This window comes from Engraulis encrasicolus, chromosome 11 (genome assembly GCF_034702125.1).
Source record: "Engraulis encrasicolus isolate BLACKSEA-1 chromosome 11, IST_EnEncr_1.0, whole genome shotgun sequence".
Classification (NCBI taxonomy): Eukaryota; Metazoa; Chordata; class Actinopteri; order Clupeiformes; family Engraulidae; genus Engraulis; species Engraulis encrasicolus.
The window spans coordinates 41,144,456-41,166,428 of record NC_085867.1 but is presented as its reverse complement, the minus strand read 5'-3'; the positions used below and the strand labels follow the sequence as shown (position 1 = coordinate 41,166,428).

Here is a 21,973-nt window from a genome sequence, read left to right as displayed (position 1 = left end):
ATTAGATCAGAGTGAAATCGTGATGAATTCAGTTGAACACACTGAAACATCCTGCCTACTGTCTTCTTATAACAAAAGATATAATGTATATGTATGTAATATGCAATACTATATTTCATTTGCATGGTCCATGAGTCTGATATACAGTATGTATCCATTTCCTACAGGTATACTCAGGGTTGCCAGATGAGGCTGATGATTTCCAGCCCAAGAAATGCTCAAAACCTGCCTGGAAGCACTAAATCCCACCCAACTCTACTGATTTCTATGGCCAAAAATTGCACGCTTTTTTTTTTTACCAAATCCATTTTTACCCGCAGACTGCCATCCTAAGCAGCCCAATTGGGCAGAAAACCGCCTAATCTGGCAACATTAATAATCTATGCATACTGCATATCTCCATGGTCTGTGACAAAGAAAAGAGGTCTGCTTGGCACGTAAATCAGCATCAAGAGTCAAGGTGAATAAAGTATCCAACTGTAACAGATTTATTAATAATCATAGATTTGTAGACGAATATGACTTTTCACAAGAATCTTAATAATTATATTAGAATTAAATTCATATTTAAAAGTACAGTCTTCTGTCACATCTTATTCTACAAGCAGCATTTTGACCTCGATAGCAACAAGTCTTTGGTTCGTTCAGGTGGGCTCCACCTGACCGTCGTGTCGTGGGTGTGTATTTGGTGGGGGTTCAAGCTTATCAGCGGGATGCTGGTGTGGATGCTGGTCAGTACAGAATTTAAATGAAATTAAAAACTGTGCACGAACACACCAGATACAGTAAGACAAACAATTACCAACGAGCCATCAAGTATTAAATATCACCACTATCGACCAATGTCTTCAAGTTCACGAAACATGACAGCAACAATAGAGACACCCAATTTCCAGTGTTGTATAGATCCTAGCACTTTCCGGGCTATTTCACAGAAAAACAGTGAAACCTCATACCCTCCCATTCACACTCAAACATAATCACAATGCCTCTGCACAGATTTCATCAACAAAACGATTTTTCAACAAAATACAATTTTATACAGTGGGAGTCGGTGAGAAAACAGAAAAGCATGACGATAACTTCTCATGTCACTTTTCTCTGTTTCTGTTTTCCTTAGGAAAGTTTTTACTGTGTGTGTGTGTGTGTGTGTGTGTGTGTGTGTGTGTGTGTGTGTGTGTGTGTGTGTGTGTGTGTGTGTGTGTGTGTGTGTGTGTGTGTGTGTGTGTGTGTGTGTGTGTGTGTGTGTGTGTGTGTGTCAGTCAGTGTGTCTATGTGTTTATGTGTGTGCATCAGAGTCTATGCCTCAGAGTCTATGCATTTCAAAATGTCTTTTTGTGCGTTTCAGTTAAGGTTTCTCAATAAGTGGGCACCATGGACGTGTCCACGTAGCCATTAGAAGTCAGCTGCATGCCAGCAGGGTGTGCGTTGGCAGTGGGGCTGTGAAAAACCCCAGCCTGCTGCAGCTGCTGCTGTGGCTCCTCCAAGTCTTTCCCATGCTGGTAGTCAATAAGGCACGTTGGCGATGGGGGCGATGGGGGCGATGGGGGTGATGGGGGCGATGGCGCCTCCTCCTGCAGCAGCAGCAGCATGTTGTCAGAGGTCACAGCCTTGACCTTGCTGTAGTCCTCCTCTGGCACCTCCTCGTTGCTGGTGGTGATATAGGCGGAGGAGGAGGAGGAGGTGCTCTGCTGCTCCTCCAGGGGCCGGAGGAGCAGCACGTTCTGCTGGTGGACCTTCTGCACCTCCACGTACTCCATGGGTCTACCAGGGGGGGTGCCACCCACCACCACTCCACCCGTTTTGCCATCTAGGCTATTGACGGTGGTGAGCACCTTGTGGTGGTGGTGCTTGGAGTCAATGGGCATGGGCGGGGAGGTGTAGTCTAGTTGTGGAGAAGTCGGCGGAGACTTGTGGTGGTGGTGGTGGTGGTGGTGAGCAGGTGACGTTGTCGTCGTCAGCATTGGCCAACCGCTGGGCTGCCCGTCCTCCTCAGACTCAGCTGTGCTGGATGGTGTCTCTCCGGTTCCGGTCGTATTTCCGATTCTGATTACGATATCGGTTCCGGTTCCGGTCATCGCCTCTGCCTCCTCTGCCTGGGACGACTCCAGGGATGACGGCTCCTCCTCCTCATCCCTCTCCTTGCTGTCCAACCCACGGCCCCCGCCACCACCGCCACTACCACCACACTTCTCCAGGAGCAGCGTGTGGCTGTCGCAGCTGCCCCGGCCCGAGTCGTTGTCGGAGGAGGTCTTGTGCTTCAGGCAGCCTCCGCCCTGCTCCAGGTCCTTGCATCCGTCGTCCAGCATCAGCTCCTGGTCCTCCTGGTCGTACACCTCCAGGTACTCCACCAGCAGGTCCTCGTAATCGGAGGAGGAGGACGGGGGAGGGAAGCCGGGCAGCACCAGGGCGTTGTACATGTCCTCCGACTTGCCACTCTGAAAAAGCGAGAAGCAAAACGATTACGATAAAAAAAGACTAAAAGAATAAAAACATAAAAGAAAAATGGTAATCGGACGGATAAAGACAAAAAAAGGGGGGGGGGTACCTTAGGGGGGCTTACCTTGAGGATTGTTTTATCAAAACCTTTGATTTTCGGTCCCGGCACAGGGGGTAGCAGACAGTCGATCAAACTGAGAAGACAAAGAAGGCAAAGGTTTTTCAACTTAACACTAACTGTGTAAGTAATCCATGACCTTGTGTAACAGGTTGAGAAACAGTCTTGAATTACTTGAAATGCTTTGCCACGGTACACAGACTATAACAGAACTGGGGCGCCTCTCTGTTGTCTGAAAAAAAAGACAGGTGCGCATTTCCAATTCTGCAAGCTGACATACAGTGGTGTGCTTATAACCCGAAGGGGGGATTGCATTGCAAACTGAATTCAAGAATGCAGTTCCCCCAGTCATGATGGAATGATTCTGGAAACGCTTTTCTAAGTTTAAAAGAGGTTAAAAGGTTAAAAGAGTTCATCTATAATGCATATGGACATGAACCCTCACTGTATGACCATGGGCCTTACCGGCTTCTCTTTAGGTTTAATGTCCATACGAGGAGGATGAAGACCAACACGGCGAAAATGCCAATCACGATCCATACTGACCGCTGCCTTTGGAGATCTGAAACAAAAGCCACACACACACACACACACACACACACACACACACACACACACACACACACACACACACACACACACACACACACACACACACACACACACACACACACACACACACACACACAGATCGCAACTGTTAAAGAAGTAGCTAGCAGTGAACAATTCTGAGAAAAGAAGAGCTGAGAGCAAGACAACAGGCTAATGCATGTAGGCTACTTTATAGAACAGAACAGCCTGTAATGGGATCCTGTGACTCACACATGAGAGCAATTTTAGACAGAGTGGGGGTGGACAACTCAACAAAAGCTGAGGTTCTATACAGATGGTGCAATAGGGGACAAAAATAAACAGCTCAATATTGAAGGAGAATAGGACGCCTAAGTCCGTTCTGCCATATACTCAACAATAATGCATTTTCCCTCATATACATAAGTATGCACAGAAAAATAAAAGAAAACCTATTGCCATCGATTTCAATGTGGGCGCCTTACAACCCAGAAGAAGCGCCAAGTGCCATTCATTTTTGCACACTTCCGAAAATTTCAGGCCCGCAGAGCCTTTACAAGAAAGACAACTTATCAATACGAAGCTATGCTCTTACCCAACATTCTTAAAGGGACACTGTGTGAGATTTTTAGTTGTTTATTTCCAGAATTCATGCTGCCCATTCACTAATGTTACCTTTTCATGAATACTTACCACCACCATCAAATTCTAAGTATTCACTATGACTGGAAAAATTGCACTTTTCATACATGAAAAGGGGGATCTTCTCCATGGTCCGCCATTTTGAATTTCCAAAAATAGCCATTTTTAGCTGCAAAAATGACTGTACTTGGACCACACTAGAAAATATCTGTTCATTATTTAGTAAACTTTCATGTAAAGATCAAATTTGGCAATAGGCAGCCCCGTTTCAATGAGCAGCATAGTTGCAGTACCTTTTTTCACCATTTCCTGCACAGTGTCCCTTTAAACTGGCCAATGGTTTCAGATTATTGCTGACGATTACTCTTTTCAACTACATGTATTTCATCACATTGTGTAGGATTGAAATAGCTAACAAATTGTCTTTGCGTGTGTGTGTGTGTGTGTGTGTGTGTGTGTGTGTGTGTGTGTGTGTGTGTGTGTGTGTGTGTGTGTGTGTGTGTGTGTGTGTGTGTGTGTGTACATAGTAAAACACAGTGTGGCCCTTTGGCCAAAATAATTGCTCACCCCTGTATTAGGGCATAGGAAAACACCAAGCCAGATCAGATCAGAAGAAAAATGTAATCAGCTTGAACCTTACCACAACACACTGTCAAGATTTCAGAACAATATGTTCATGCTTTTAACAGCAAATTATTTTGTAAACCAACAAAGAGACGCTGTCAAAAAACATCACCTCAGAGTTAACACGTTTAAATGATTGGAAACTTACAGTCTGGTACTTCGGCATATGCGGCAGGACTCCATTCACTCCAGAGGCCGTGGTCTGGTTTGCAGCGGACCTGCACCAGGTAGGTCCCTCCTGAGTGGGGACTGAACACGTTGAAGACCTTCTGTTGACCGGGGTCGTATTCCTGGATTGACAGGGCACAAAACAAAACACATTTAGGGTTTTGAAAGACTAGGAATTCATACAATGACTGCACTGCATTGCCATATTTCCTGACCGGTTACCCCACAACGTCACTACATTGTGTACTTGGCTTTGCTGTTCTCCTTTTGTCTTTTCTGTGTCTTGTTGCTAATAGCATGTTCAGGCTGTCTGTCCCCGCACCTAATCTCCAACCAACTGACGTGCTCACACCACAAATCAGAATGTTCTAGAACCAGAACTGTAGAGTGGAACACTGGTTGTGTTGAGAAGTGGGAAATACTTAAGCAAAAAAAATCACGGGGGTGCTGTGGCTCAGCGCGCTAAGCCCCCCACATTTGGGCTTGCATGCCCAGGGTTCGAATCTGGCCTGGGTCATTTGCCGTCCCTACCCCGTCTCTCTCTCTCCGCATTCGCTTCCTGTCGCTCTTCACAGTCCTATCTGAAATGAAGACAAAAAAGCCCATAAAAATACATTTTCTTTAAAAAAAGAAAATAAAAAAACTCACCTCCCACTGGTCCGTGTTCTTGAGCTTGATGCGCAGCTGGTAGATGAGGGTGATCCACCCGGAGCGAGTGTCGGCGTTGCGTGGCTTCTCCCACGAGATGCGCAGATAAGGGTCCCGGCTGTCTTCCTCCACCGACACGGTCACATTCTCTGGAGTGTACGGCTGAACTGGAGGGGGAGGGTGGACAAGGGTTAGGTGGAGGACAGGAGACAGGAACAACCGCAGGAGAAGAAGGAAAAGAGAGAGTATTAGAAGGGAGCAATGACCCACAGAGATCAGACACTTTCAAATGACTTCAGGCTGCTTGTAGGCTTTGCCACTTTCAAAAGCAGTACAACATACTGGTAATGCTATTTCAAGTATTTTTACAATCTAATGACTATAACAAAACAAAAGTCATACAACATGTAGTCATATAACCTGTAATGCTCACACCTAGATACAGAGTAATTATTGTATGACAGAAGTCTATTGTGAAGATTATTGTATGACAGCACGGCAGACAAAGATTAGTCTCTGTAGTGCGATTTGAGTTTGGAAGTGAGTTTGCAATAGCCTGACTTCCCTCATGTAAACATTAACAAGACCAGTCTTACAGGTAGGCCCTTTCTCAGAAGTGTAATGACTGTAGGCTACTTGGAAGGCTGACATTCATCCTGCAAACCACCTCCAAGCAGCCACATAGCTTATAAATCTTCATGTTATATAAAATGTTTGTCACCTTAACAATGAAAATCATGTAATTTATTGGTTTAAAAAGGATGGTTTACTACACATTCTATTTTCGTCTTGTGTAATGTCCCCTGAAGGTGAAATGATTTCAGTGTGCTCTTGTCAAAAGCTACCATGAATTTCTCACTTCCACTGAAACACAAAACTATCATATACATAATTCAAAAATGGCAAGGTGTTAATATGTAGTTTTGAACAGTTTTTTTCTCTCACGAGTGTCAATCAATCTCTCTCACTCTCTTCCTGTCATACTCTCAACTGTCCCTTCATCAATAAAGACACAAAAAGTATTTTTTTTTTTTAAAAAAAGCCAAAGTGGGGAGCAGCAGTGTGGAGAGGGTTGTAAAAGTCAAGAGTGAGCTCACCGATATAGACCACGTCGACCACGAGAGGGTCAGAGTAGCTGCGTCCCAGCCTATTGGTAGCCACCACGGAGATGTTGTAGTTCACCCAGATGGTGGTCTCATTCTTGCTGAAGAAGCAAGAGTTTATCCCCGCAGTGTGGTAGTCTCGACATTCAAACACCTCGTCAGAGCTAATGGAGGATTGAGAAAAGGAAAAAAAAAACTCAAATAAAATCACAGATACTTTACCAGTCTGTCATTTGCTGACTTTGACCTTTGACCTAGCCACCTGACATGGAGTAGGTATGGCAATTATACTGCTCATTGAAACTGTGCTACCTATTGCCAAATGTCATCTTTTCATAAATAATTACTAAATAATGGACTATTTATATTTTCAAAATACAAGAAGTTTTGCAGCTAAAAATGTCAATTTCTGGAAATTCAAAATGGTGGACATGGAGAAGATCCACATTTTCATGTGTGAAAAGTGCAATTTTCCCAGTCATAATGAATGCTTAGAATTTGAAGGTGGTAAATATTTGTGAAAAAGGTAACATTAGTCAATGGGCAGCAAGAATTCTGGAAAGAAACAGCAAAAATGTTATACAGTGCAAACCTTTGCTTAACTAATATCTTTGTGTAAATTGTGTTATATTAATAAAGTTATTACAGTATTAGTTATTTATTTATCTGTTTGAAAGTAACACTCATCAGATCATTTTGCTCTAGTTAACTTAATATTTATTTAGAGTACTAGAAATGTATTAATTTAGTAATTTATTTAGAAATGTATTTATTTAGAGTAATACAAATTTACTCAAGAACATAGACACATACTTTACTTTTTCACATAAGGATGTGAAGCTGTACATTCTTTGTTATGTATCAACCCACGCACAAGTCACAACATAACAATGCCATGATATGCTTTGAAATGTACGCTAGACTAGACTCAGGGTCGCTTCAGCTTTCACGGGGCCCAAGACAAAGTCATCTGATAGGGCCCTCTTCTCAATAAGAACATAATGAAGACCCGATATTGGGCCCCCTCTGTCCTAGGGCCTGGGGCCACCTACCTAATTTCCCCCACTTCACCGTTGGATTCCCTGAAAAGAGTGCCTTTCTAGGCACGAGTGGTAATTCTCTGAACCATCTGATAAACAATTCTCTGAACCACCGGAAAAACTTTAACCCATGGCATGCGTAGCATGAATGGCTGATCCTTGTTGCATGACTGAAGACGCAATCCTGTGAAGTGGGGAAATTGCATGCCATATCTTTTCGGCAATAAAGCTATAGACAAATAGACCTAAGGACTCAAAAGCTCAATTAATGTGTCATGAAATGACAGGTGTGGGAAACATTTAGTGGCACACTATGCAATATGAAAAAAGAAGACGTTTGGAACACAAAACAAAACCAATAACTGAGAAAATAAACAAGCATTTGTGACCCAATATTTGTGGACCTAGGGCTGGTTGCACAAAACACCTAAAGTTTACTCCGTGAAGTATTGACACTTGAGGGCTCATTTTCCCTTAGGTAAGGGATCTGCCTAAGGGGATTGCACAGAATTCAACTTCAAATTGTGGCCTCTCAGGTTCAAATTCCAAAGCAGTAGAAGGAATGGATGAGGGAGTCAATAACAAGTGCTCTCCGGCACCCACAACTACGGCACCCAAGACTATCTGGCCCCACATTGATACAGTGTGTAGTGGGATTGTCGTTGTGCCTTACTGACTGTTAAGTGAACAGCTCTGGATACAATGTACTTGATACGGTAGGCCTATCTTCTGATTAGAATTCCTAGAAATGACAGTCACTGCTGCTAGTTCACCGCTGATGACATGACAGTCATTCAATGTCATATGATTTTATCTTATATCTATTCAAGAACAAAAAACATCTACAATTGAACTAACATCTACACCACACAGGCATGATAGCGATGATTTCCAAGGGTAAAAACACTTTAAAAAAACACTTCCGTGTGTCTTCTCACTGCACGTTACACAGAACAAATGATTTCAGTAATTGGCTTGAGGTGAGCTACCATACCAGTCTTGATGACTTGCTTGCTCATTAGGGTAGCCTTACAGGAAATGGTTGGATTAAATGAGCAGCAGGGTGTTACTCTTAATCTGCCATTGACTACCTCCGTTTGAGTTCAACTGAGTTCAACACGCTGACGGTAAGGGAGTTACAGTACTACTTGAATGACTAAACTTCATCTGAAAGCTAACGCAAAGCAATTACAGTAAAGAATTGCAGAGTATCTAGAAACTTTAGAGTTTTACGTGTCTTTAAACATTGTAGTAGCCGGAAACTTCAACTAAACCTCGCGGTGATGTGCATGGTTCATGGGTATGGATGATATTGATTCTGCTGATTTTGGTGCCGTATGACATTTACCTTTGGTCCCTGTTCACATTGCCTGCTGTTTGCAAAACACCCCTGTGTTAGTCTTGTCCCGTATCTGCATGTTGTATCCATAAACAATTCTACCAGCTGACATGCTCACATGCCCCACTTCCTTTTTGCAACACGTACACAAACCCAACCTACCCAACCTCCACAGGCGTGCACAGATAGGGACGAGTTTAGGCTAAAGCACCTGCCCCTTTGCCCTACTAGACAAAACAAAATCTTTTTGAAAGTTCTTTTGGTCATCACAGTGTACTGTGATTCATGTTGACATGATCATCTACAAACGCTTGACAATCAAAACCAAGTGACAATTTTGCTTTGATATAACATACAGCCTCTATCACCTAGGGAGGCAGCCGGAAGTTCCACTCGCTGCCGCCCCCCTCTGAGCACCTGCCCCCCAAAATGTCTGTGCACGCCACTGCCAAAATTCCTGGAATGGTAATACACCGGTGTGTGTGTGTGTGTGTGTGTGTGTGTGTGTGTGTGTGTGTGTGTGTGTGTGTGTGTGTGTGTGTGTGTGTGTGTGTGTGTGTGTCTGTGTGTCTGTGTGTGTGTGTGTGTGTGTATGTGCGTGTGTAGGTTGTTGGCCACTCCTGGAGTGTTTGACTCACTTCTCTTTGCGGTAGAAGAGGCGGTAGGTGGTGGGCAGACCACCTGTGTCACCTGGCTCCCACCAACACGAGAAGGTCTCCTTCTCAGGCGACCGGCAGCTGGTGATCGTTGGCTTACCCGGAGGTGTGTGAACTGTGGCATGGAAAGAAGATTCCTGATTCACAATTCACGATTCACGATTCACAATTCACGATTCCACGATTCCACAATTCACTATTCACAATTCACTATTGAAGACACACCATTCAAGCTTCACAATTCATGATTCATGATTCATGATTTAAGACACACAATTCAAGACTCATCGTTCCTGATTAAAGATTCAGGACACACACTACAAGATTCACAATTCACATATCAGGATTCATGTTTCAGAGTCCCATAGGCTATTGTCCAATTATTGTCACGGAACAATCACTTCATGATGCTCAGCGACAGACAACAGAAAAACATAATAATAGTGAAAACGTGAAAATATGAATATAACCATTAACATTATGAAACTAAACGCATTCATATAAAAAAAATAGAATTCTAAGAGCAACTGAAGTGAGTGTTACACATACATGGATTTGTTTAAGCATCTATGTAAAAAAAAACATGCAACCTTATCCCTCACTCAAATTATTTGAAATTTATAATAAAATTGAGCATAAAGAGTCCTTTTCATCTCATCATAAGATAAAAGCATCAAAGCAACACTGTTAATCCAAAACTGTCTCCACACATTATCGTTATCCTCGGATACAGACGCAAATCTGTTCTTCTTCAGTTTATCTTCTCAGTCTTGCTGGCAATGGTACTTCCGAGTGCTGACATGAAATCTCAGTACCAATGCACAAAATAAAAACCCTGGTCTCAACACCGGTGGACCAGTTATTCTGTGTAGTCACTTGTGTTGGAAAGAAAAACAGTTTTTACTTCCTGAACCTGCAAATGACAGATGCCTACCTTCACAAATGCACTACTCTGTTCTTTTGTGCTACTGCCCTGAAGTAGGCATTTATGCCACTATGCGTAGGCCTTGGTTTTTTATATGTCCATGTAGGACATGTCATATTAATAAAGACATTTTAATTTGGAGTGCCTTAGTCAGCCTTAGTCATTTCTGAACTTGGATGTACAATACCTCGAACTGAAGAGCACCCAAACCCAAGGAGCCTACAAACAATTGGGATAAGAGCACGCCATATTCTACAAACTCCTGGAAATGACATCTTTGATGATAAGAGTATGTGTACTTACGTTCTGCCTGTGCCACTACAAGAACGATCAAGAAGATGAGATCTGTTACAAGGTTTCTTCTCATCTTGACAGCTGGATGTAGATCTTCTGCCTCGACACTATAAATAAGAACAGAGAGACAAACTTTACTCTTTGCTTTATCAGACTTTAATCTTCTATCTTACAGTAAAGTGGACAGAGCTCCTTTGAACAAAACAAGACATTTTACTCCGACAATAAAACAATAATGACATAGTGGCTTTGGTGAAGGTCATGCAGTGTTTCACTTTTTAGACTTTGAGTGTCACAGCTGTCACAATACACTATGGCTACACTGGGAGCAAACAAGAACAATTGAGTTCCTGCGATAGGGAACATACTCCATGTCACTGAACTAACCCAGTCAACTCTAACTGTTTGTCTCACATGAACACACACACACACACACACACACACACACACACACACACACACACACACACACACACACACACACACACACACACACACACACACACACGAACACACACGAACACACACACACACCCTCTCTCTCTCTTTGTCTCTCTCTCTCTCTCTCTCTCTCTCTCTCTCTCTCTCTCTCTCTCTCTCCCTGCCTGCCTGCCTGCCTCCCTCCCTTACCCCACAAACCCCCACACTCACAAGACAAGACATATAGCTGTCGGGATCAAGGGGCTATGGAAAAGTACCAGGGCAACATGTGTGATCACAGAGCTCCGAGGTCCAGTACAGATGCCATATAATGATGTACAGCTGGACTAGTCACCTCCATGGAGAGAGAGCGAGAGAGAGAGAGAGAGAGAGAGAGAGAGAGAGAGAGAGAGAGAGAGAGAGAGTCTGTGTGTGTGTGTGTGTGTGTGTGTGTGTGTGTGTGTGTGTGTGTGTGTGTGTGTGTGTGTGTGTGTGTGTGTGTGTGTGTGTGTGCGTGCATGCGTGTGTGCATACGTGTGTGTGCATGTTTGCAGTGCATGCATGTTTGTGCATGCATGTTTGCAGTGTTGCCTTGTGTTTCAGGAATGCTTGCGTAGGAGATGCTTATTTTCCCATGTTTTTTTATTTTTTCCCATAAAACCAACAAGAGTCAACAATACTCCTGACAGCCAGGACTATGAAGGTTAATCATTACCTTTTCCGATAAAAGCTGACCTAGACTGGAGGAATATCTCCACATCCTTCAAGACCTTTCAGCTCAATGCTACTGCGATTAGCCACCTGTTGTGTGTTGGGATGCGATTTACAGCGAGTCAAACACCTTTAGGCTCTTTCGAAGAAACTGATATAATCGCTTTACTTCCATGGTTCCTATCAGCGCTGCAGACAGCTGTGGACGGGTCCCAGACAAGATCATCTGAAAAGGCCCCCCCTCTTAATGCATACAATAAATTGTGACCCAATTCTGGGACCTTCCTTTACCTGGAGCCAAGGCAACTGACCCATTTCTCCCTTCCTGTCGGCAGGTTTGGTTTCTATAGACAACACAGCCAAGAAAAGCAACATCTGGAGAGGGTGGTACGCAGGGCCTCCAAAATCATTGGCCGCAGTTTTCCCACTTTAGCCTCACTCTACAACACCAGACTTGCTAGGAAAGCCAAAAACATCACCTCTGACCCTACACACCCAGCACACCACCTATTCACACTATTGCCTTCAGGGAAAAGGTACCGCAGTATCCCAAGCAACACCACACGCTCTAGGGACAGTACCTACCCACAAGCCATCCGTCACTTAAATACGCACTAGCACTTTACAGCTACTCCACTACCTGGCCTTCCTAGCTCCTTTGTTACTTTGCACAATGCTACAACTGTTCTGTACATACCATGCACTTTAAATATTCCATTGCACTTTTCTATGCCTCCAATGTTTTGTATGCCATTCCCTGTTTATTTATTTGTGTACCCCCCTGTTTTTCTTTCATAACCCCCCCCCCCCCCCCCACCCCCGTTTTAGTGTCTTTTGTTGTGTTGTGTGAGTCTTGAAATATGCTTACAGATGTGGACAGTAAGGCTGACTAATAGACTGTAGCCTACATATATATTCTGCATAGATACAGTGTGTGAGCTGACCAGATAAATATGTATGGACATTATATATTTGTCAGGTTTGCATTTCAACACACAGCCTTATTGAAGTGAATTTAAAAGAATACAGGTATAGTATATGGACTAAAGGCATTACATAATACAAACTATTGTTTTCTCCACCATGGAAGTGAATGAGTGCAGTGTTCCATTCCCGGACATTCGTAAGGAATGAATAAAGAGTATAAATTACTGATGAGCAAACCCAATACTGTCACCCCGGGCTCTAAATTAACACCAGCAAACCGGCCAAATGCGGTTGCATGCTGTTGGCTGGTAGAAAAGACCAACTTAGCAGCCACTTTGACCCATGACTGAGTGATTTTGTGTTTGGCAAGTAAGATTAACATCTACTAGCTTTTTTGGCTGGTGATGAATAAAATGAATTAATTTAGAGCCCTGCTGCCACCATTGCACTTAAAATTAGAATATTCCTCGCATGTAACTGGTGGCTGGTGGGAAATGCTGCAGCCTGTGTGCAACGACTGCAAGTGTCTCCATTGCTTGGAGTTTAATGACAGAAAGAGATTAAAGGGTAACAACACAAAGACCAGCTGGCAAACTCTGCATATTTGATTATGTAAAGCATTATGTCATGGGGGAGGGGATCACTGATACCCAGTGTTAGCCCAGAGCAGACAGACATCATCCTCTCTCATCTGCCCCGGTCATTAAAAAACACTCCAGATGTTGTATTTTCCTCATATTGCCAAAAACAAACAAAATAAATAAAATAAAAATAATCATTGACCAGCGGAAAAATACTCTTTGTCCTTGTCAGAAACATGAATGTCGGCCATAGAAACAGCTGTTTAGTCAATGGAGATGCACGGCCAAAAAACTGAAACATTTCAGTTATTCAATAAATTGTCAAAGGAGCCTCTTAATGAGGCTTTTCTACTGTATCTCCACAAAAACGCCAACTTGTTTACGACTTCCCTTCTTACTATGATGGATCACTGAGAATCTTCACACTTGGAACAAATAGCCTGCTTTATCTATCACCTTTCACTATTTACGTTTCATCTATCTTTTAATTGCCTCAATAGATGTCCCTTAAAAATGTATTTCATCTGATCTTGAATAGAATATTTCTTTAAAAATAATGGCCATACTCAGTCCTTCAGATCCTAACTTCCAGAAGAACAAAACTTTAGTAGGCCTACATCTTTAGTTCAGGACCTTGACACACAATTTCGACAATAGTAAATTGTGTATTAGCCTAGCCGTAAGAAGCATTGGCCTTAAGTCACAGACATCATGATATGCACAGTGTGTTTGTTTGAGACTTCTTTATCAACCGTAAATAAAGGTTGAGATTTGTTGTGCCATCAGTGCTGCTGATGGGAACATCCAGTGCCGGAGTTGTCGCTCACCGTGTGTAGGCCTAATGAGCAGCATGTGCTGTCTGTAATAAGACAACAAGCAATCTAGCGCGTGATGCTGCTAACGACATATACAAAATCAGGAAGGGATAGCACAGATATCCTTAGACTGTACTCTGTGCAGTCGCTTCAATTGGAAAAGATCACAAGTGTTTGACTTTTCTGAACCTCATAGACATCTCTGACAATGAGAGCATTGTGCACTTGTTCTGCTATTTGATAATGTTAACACAATATGAGGAGAAGATCGCACACTTTGAAGGAATAGGCCTATGTAGGGGGAATAAGTTTAACGCGGACCCTGTTAAAAATTTGCTGTTAACAGAATGGCAAAGACAGAGTCGAAATATAACATAAGGCTCTATGTAATGTTGTAGTAGTGTTGAGTAAGTTACTTTTATGTTAGTTTATAAACATGTATATTATTATTATTGTTGGTAATATATTATCCTCTATATTACTACAATATATGGGTATATTATAGGCCTACTATTATATATGGTAGAAAAGTCTTTTCAACGAGTTTTACAGCATTGCACTGATGGAACGGTATGCATTAGGTGCATCTTTCATCAACGTATAACCTACAGTACTGAAGATATCATGAGATAGTGTGTGTTTCTAATCATGTACAGTACAATGGGCCATGACATTTAATAGGGTGAAAGGCAGCTCTGAATTTACTTTGAAGCCCTCAAAAGACATTACATTACATTATTACATTAAACACACTTCTAGCCAAAGTGACTCACAGTTATTACAGGGTATTGGCTACAGTCCCTAGAGCAATGTGGGGTTAATTGCCTTGATCAAGGGCACTTCAGCCGAGGAAGGAGGAAGGGATTGGTAAGGGTGGATTGGTAAGGGGATTGTACCTGCAACTCTGTGATCTATAGTCCAACTCCTTAAACATTATACCACAGCTTCCCCAAAAGACTGTAAGTTAACCTCAGCTCAGTGACTTTGAAGGAGAGTACATTCTGCTTTCCTCCTGTAGGGTAGCTTTAAGTGGAGAAACAAAGCTTATTTTGCTTTACAATTGTTTTAAATGCCCCTGTAGACTTATGAAATATGTTACAATGCTATAATCATGTTGCATCAGTGAACCAACAGCATTGATGATCACTGAGTGCTGCAGGGATAACATTATAAGAACACACGTGTGACTTGTGCCACACTTAGCCACAGTTGTGTAATATCCCTTTAAAAAGCTGCTAAGCTAATGGAGTAATGGTGGAAACTAGGTCTTGCAACCAATCCTTTTAGGGTCCCTCCCTATTGGATGCTTCTTTTGACCAACGCTCTCAGTTATTCTTTCTGCCTGGTCTCACTTTACAGTTTTCTTTGTCCAATACTTTCTGAATAGAGAGCAGAGTTGTGTAAAGTAGAAGTTGACTTAAAGCCGCATTCCATCTTTTCTGGAAATTAGCTTGTTTTATACTTCCCCTAGCTGATAGCTGGTCCCATTAGATTAAATTACATGTGCTAGCTTGGAGGTAGAATTTGCGTCACCAGACTCAGAGAAGGTCTGGAAGAACAGGAGCAAGGTAAAACCATTAATAATTTAACTCAAGGAGGGGGATGAGACATGGTGGAATGTGTCATTAATGACGCAATGAAACACTGGTGCATGATATTCCACAGTTTATACACCAGTCTTTCCACTGAACAAAATTGAGCTGTGCAATTATGGTAAAAAAAAAAGATAATTTGGATTATTTGGACCAAATAAACGATTATTTGGATCAAAATGTAATACTATATTATGATATCATCATTATGATTATTCAACAACAATTAACAACTACATTTTATTGCACTACATTTAATTAAAAAAATGAGTGCAGAATGTAATTTAAAATCACGAAATGACAAATAAGCAAGAAAGCATTATATAAGACATAAACAAAATAAAACTCAATTGTAATAATTGTGTTAAAGGTAATAGCATGATGCGGGCCTACAGATTTCTGGGTAGAAACACCAGCCGGTTAACATGTTCTGCTTCAAGAACACCCAATTGAAGGTCACTATATTGCTCCCTGTGCGATCACGATTAAAATCGCTGTTTTCATTTTTTTTAATCGTCGTGACTAAGTCACTATTTTGATTCAAATTCAATTGATTGCGCAGCCCTAGTACATAATGGGGTAGACACACAGTAAGAGTACTCATACTTTAAAAAAAACTCTGTATGACAGTGATCCAAAATAGTAAAGGCTTAACATGAGTGAAGGTGATTACAAACTTACACAGCAAAAAAAGACACCAACCTTGTCTCACCTCTCTATATTTAACCTAGGCAAGCTTATGCATAGCACCTTAAATATGGGACACACTGCACATTCCCAGTTGACAAGTTTCTCACTGTTACACAAATAAGTCAGCAACAAGTTGATAAGCCAGCGCAGTGATGAAACCAATGAACCAATGAAAAAATGAACCAATGAGCCAATCTGAGACTAAGTGTTATTTTATGACATGATACCGGTGATCTTAAAAGGGATGATAAGAGATAAGCTAACAAGGCCCAATTATTAAAGCAATAAAGGTTTGCCCATATCTAATGTGACCTTCCTTTTCTCATAATACAAAGACGTAAGATGTCTTTGTCACCTGTCATATTTACTTATCTATGCAGTAGAGTCCCGTTAATCAGAGTTATTAAGGGGTGCATTACATTTGTATAGGCCTACAAACACTCGAACCGTAAACTTGCACTGTGAAGAAGGACTACGCATTGAGCATTGATCAGTGTTGTGTACCTTTGTATTTTCTTTTCATATTCCAGCCCTACCCCATTTCTCTCCCACTCGTCATAGCCCTATCTTAATAAAGAGACAAAACAAGCATCAAATTGATCATTTTGATTTATTTCTGTTTACTCTGTTAAAAAAAAACTACGTACGTATCTCAGACCCAACACCTGGGGCCTTGTCTAGCTCCTTTAGTATGGGAAGTCATCAACAATGCTGCCAAACGAGATTCATGCGTCTCCTTCAGTTCACATGATTAGAACCACATGCATCTCTTCTAATTCACTTTCACTTCGGTATCATTGGGCATCTATCTATTTTATTGGGGGTGGCAATGAGATCACAGACACTAAGGGCTGTGATGCATTTTTAGTTGGTAATGTGTCACCAAGGACGACTGCCATAGTTGCTTCCATTTTTGAGCAAGCATCATCTTGTGCCATAAGAAAATATACCTACACCGTTATTAATGTTTTCAAAATTTAATTTGACTTGGGTGGGGTAGGATGGGGTCAAACGCTTCGTCGCACGCACACACACACACACACACACACACACACACACACACACACACACACACACACACACACACACACACACATACACAAACTGTGGTACCATCACACACACACACACACACACACACAGCTGAGCGCCTTTTGTTTGGTGCTGCAGCCCAGTTGTGATCAAGGGCGTAAAGTTGCACAAGGGTGTCAAAGATCAGTGCTGAGGGGAGAGAAGAGGAGAGCTGGCCAACAGCAACACTTGCGGAGCGGGACGCTACACGGATTAGGAGGCAATGCATTATTTACACCCACCCCACACAAACACACACACACACACACACACACACACACACACACACACACACACACACACACACACACACACACACACACACACACACAGGTCTCTATAGAGATGCCCAGGGAAGCCGACATGGCAGGGGACATAAAAGGGTGAGTAGTCCCGGGCCCAGATAAGGGGGGGAGGGCAGCCCAGAATTAAGATGTCATTATATAAGTTACATTGGATTTGGAGGTGGTGGTGGTGTTAGGGGGGGGGGGGGGGGGGGGGGGGGGGGGGGGGGGGGGGGGGGGGGGGGGGGGGGGCTTTCAGATGACTATGTCCGGGGCCCGGCCAAAGCTGTCAGCGCCCCTGGTGATGACTGATGCTGTGAGTGCGTGGCTAAGACCTTACCTACCAACGCAGTACATGTACAGCAAAGCCAACTAATTAGCACCTGTGGGCTTTAACATTGTCAACATACTGTTTGCCGGTAGTGCAGCCATGGCACGAACACGTACTATGCAAAAAGATAACAAACCCGAGGGCAAATCTTTAATTATCCGCAGTAGCCTACCTATCACTCAGTGTTCTCTGGGAAAGGACGTGCAATTATGATAGTTGTTACCAAGTCTCTCAAATCAGGTGGAAAGATTACATTGTGTAAAAAATGTTCTCAAGCACAGTATTTGTGTTTGCGTTGCTGTAAAGGCAAAGATTAAATGAAACAAGCAGGTCCCTTTCAATCTATTTTATTGCGGTGATGTTTTGGGTCACCATGGCCCTTTCTAAGACTGACAGCTCTCAGCTTTACTCTGAAATTGACCTTTTTTAATGCAAAGCGGCCCAATCACTCCAAGATAAAAAACAACTGCACCTCGTGCAACAGGCCTATATAAAATGTGTGTTGATGTAACCAACAACGTTGTATGTATACCTACAATGCGCCGACCTGCATGAAAACAAGTCTATACAGCGTGGAGGCCACTGATGGCAAAATAGTGAACACACCTACCCAGGCCACAGTGTAAATGAAGGAACTTGTTTGTCGGGATATCAAGGTTTCTGTGTTATCACAAAAGCATTTGCGTCACTGTACTGTACGCAGCAACAGACATACAAGGATCACTTTTTTTCTTTTCTTCATTGTAGGGCAGTGAATGCTATCATTTTCCAAGTGGATGTTTGATTTCGAAGTATTCTGATTCTTTTCAGTGATAGTCGAATCAGTGGATGTGCGAATGCTGTTTGGATAATGCAAATCAACTTTGTGTTCCTTCTTATCAGTAACATACAGAAAGTCCTGGAAAATGCTCCACAGCAAAGTAGTAGCACTACTCTTGATACTTTTCAAGACAGGAAAAAATCTCCAGGTTTAGTTGACTGATAAGGAAGTGTGCAATCAGAGCTTGTCAACGCAAACCAAAAACACAGAAACAGCTATACAAAATAAGAACTGGCTTACAGGGGTGAAAAGAAAGAAAGAAAGAAAAAGAACAGTCATTAACGAAGCCGTAATTACACACATCAGTGTTAATTCACTATTTGGAGAGTACCCTGGGACCAAATACACTCTAGAAGATGTTAAATCAACTCTTCAGGTGTTAAATTAATATTGCTCTTTTTTACTGTGTATGACCACAGGGCACAATTTATTTCTCATATGACCTTTCAAGACACTACAATCCTACGAAGGCACCTGGGAAGTTACTGATTGAACAGCCTTTTCTATGGCTATCAATGCGACTGAGGGTCGTCTGCTTATCTGATAGAGAGGGGGGTGAACCAAAAGGGTTTCAAAAACTTCCATCCAGACTGGAGGGTCTCGTTAAGGTTAAGCTACTGAAATGGACCATCAAGATTAGAAATACAGTGTTCAGAATAGCCCATGAAACATTCTTAGTCTATCACAGTATCAGTATTAAAATGTTTGAAACATTGGGAATTCATTTAAGCTTTTTTTCCCCCCAATTACCATTATTTTTAGGAACCTCGTGGTTGGTTGCCTCGCAGTTGTATTCTTTTCATTTTAAAGCTTCATGGTTCAATAAAAGGGAAGTTAATTATTATATAAAGACGGCTGGTGTCTACACACACACAAACTGCATTATCTGGCTGTGGGAAAATTAGGCTACATGTTGAAACACCTTCCTCCATTCATCACTCGCCTTTCTTTTTGACCTGATTTACACACTGTATCTCTCTCTCTCTCTCTCTCTCTCTCTCTCTCTCTCTCTCTCTCTCTCTCTCTCCACCTTGACCTATCAGGTCTGTTTTTATAGATGGACTATGGGAGTAACTTTTACGAGTGGAACCTACGAGAAATAACAATAAAAATGCCATATAACTGTTTAAACAAATTGACTACGGTTGAGCAAGGACAGGGTGAGCAACCACCCAAAACACAAACGTCAGTCTGACAGCTTTCATCCTATCTCACTGACATGTGTAATACACAAGTCAGTGAGTTCACATTAACACCGGACTGCCTATTTCATTCTTGTCTGAAGCTAAAATCAGTGTGCTCTTTTGTGAAAGTGTTGAATAACGAAAACCTAGGCCTACATTTTGCAGAATTAATTCAACACTTAGAGAGTCGGTTGAACATATCAGAGTGGTCCTAGAGTACGTTCCCAGTGTTGAATTAACACTGCTTTTTTTACTGTGTATATATTTCAGTTTAAGCCTACATGGCAGAAATGACTAAATGGCTGATAGGCCTAGATCAGCGTTATGTTAAGTGATCACAGGATTGTTACAGTAGCAGCAGCAGCAGCAGTCATCGCCGTGTGGCGGATTAGGATTACTGGCGACGAGAAAGCTCATTACATAACAGCCGACTATATCAGTATACTTATAAATAAATTAAAATAGGATCTCTCAGTGTGTACTGGTAAACAAAAACAAACAAATACATAGTCAAACCCAGCCAAAGTCTTGAATGTCTTCATTTGTGGTGGATTTATGGGTAAGGATAAATATTTTAGGGCCTTGGACTATCTTATCTTAACCCATATTATCTACCCTGTGTGAAGACTTCAAAGACCATTGCTACAGTAGCCCAACACACTCTCCCTGAGGATATTCTCAAAATTGAAATGTGGCATATTAACCCAACTCAACTGTCTTCTGAAATTGGGAGAGAAAATGCTCCTTTTATTCCATGCTATGTTCTCCAGGGACATGCAAATTCTCAGAACCACAAATGAGATAGTTTCACAGCAGGTAAACCTAACCAAACATCTGTTTCACCTGGATAGGCCTATTTCAAATAAGTGGAATGGGAATAATTATGTCTGAAAGAAGAAGAAGAAGAAGAAGAAGAAGAAGAAGAAGAAGAAGAAGAAGAAGAAGAGGAAGAAGAGGAAGAAGAAGAAGAAGAAGAAAACCTTGGCCATAGACAGAGCAAACAACTTTCAGCAGCCTCGACACCCCGCGCGTGCACAAGGAATGCACACAAAATATCCACATGACGCTATCCAAAACTTGGTCTAGTTAAATTCCCCTTCAGCATATATAAACTATTAAAAGGGTAGTCTATGAGATGCCTCATATTTTGCAGACTTTTCTTGATAAAGTAACTCTTTGAATTATTTTTTTTGAGGCAATAAAGCAGAGGCACATGGGAATGTCGTAGGCTACCCTATCAGTCTTTAAGCAAGATTGTTTATTTGCTGTAGTGTACATAAATGAACAACTTAAAAGTCTATAACAACGAGTTTCTAACCCAATCCACCCGCAGAACAGAACAAGCGATTCTATTGACATGACCGAATAAGGAAAGAAGCACATACCTCTTAGGCACCGCGGTGTCATCCGCGTCTCACGATTGTAACCGAGTGGCTTCTATGAATGTTTGTTTACTTGTTTACTTGAACGTTGTTTACTTTCCAAATCTGTTGGACTTCTGAATGGGTTCGACGTTTTTCACTACACTACTTCCTCAGACTCCGGAGGCAAGCGTAGGACTGAATGTATTGCAGCATCTCCTGTCCAACCGGTCCTCCAGCGGGCGGGGTGCTCCGTTGACAAGGCGCTGCCTTGAAGGTCTGCCCACCACTGACACCGCCCAATTTTGACATCATGCATGTAATCCAACCCTGCGCGTGCTCGCCCTTATTTATGAAATCAAGTCAACCCAGTCTGTTGACAAATCAAATGTCTGGGGGGAGGTGTCCATCCTGTCAAACAGAGACAGACAGACAGACAGACAGGCAGACATATAGATAGATAGATAGATAGATAGATAGATAGATAGATAGATAGACAGATAGACAGATAGATAGATAGATAGATAGATAGATAGATAGATAGATAGATAGATAGATAGATAGCCCTCAAGCGACCGGCCTGTTTTTGCGACTAATCTGACCGAGCGGGGTCATTTATG

The 21,973-nt window shown here is 42.2% G+C and overlaps 1 protein-coding gene across 1 annotated transcript; it reads right to left on the bottom strand.

Moving 5' to 3' along the window:
- Positions 1 to 465: 465 nt before the first annotated feature.
- Positions 466 to 21,565, bottom strand: prlra (prolactin receptor a). The gene is made up of 9 exons (XM_063210636.1): positions 21,378 to 21,565; positions 10,576 to 10,673; positions 9,330 to 9,462; positions 6,307 to 6,476; positions 5,210 to 5,376; positions 4,542 to 4,683; positions 3,023 to 3,119; positions 2,564 to 2,633; positions 466 to 2,438 (listed from the first exon to the last, which is right to left on the bottom strand). The coding sequence occupies exons 2-9, from the start codon at positions 10,637 to 10,639 to the stop codon at positions 1,359 to 1,361; spliced, it is 1,923 nt and encodes a 640-aa protein (XP_063066706.1). The 5' UTR covers positions 10,640 to 10,673; positions 21,378 to 21,565; the 3' UTR covers positions 466 to 1,358.
- Positions 21,566 to 21,973: the final 408 nt, after the last annotated feature.

Excerpts from the sequence above, each read along its gene's own strand:
- prlra (XM_063210636.1), bottom strand. The coding sequence starts at position 10,639 with ATGAGAAGAAACCTTGTAACAGATCTCATCTTCTTGATCGTTCTTGTA. Across the intron at positions 9,463-10,575 it reads TGTAGTGGCACAGGCAGAAC|TTCACACACCTCCGGGTAAG; the intron begins GTAAGTACACAT and ends TCCATGCCACAG. Across the intron at positions 3,120-4,541 it reads ATATGCCGAAGTACCAGACT|ATCTCCAAAGGCAGCGGTCA; the intron begins GTAAGTTTCCAA and ends CTTTTGTTTCAG.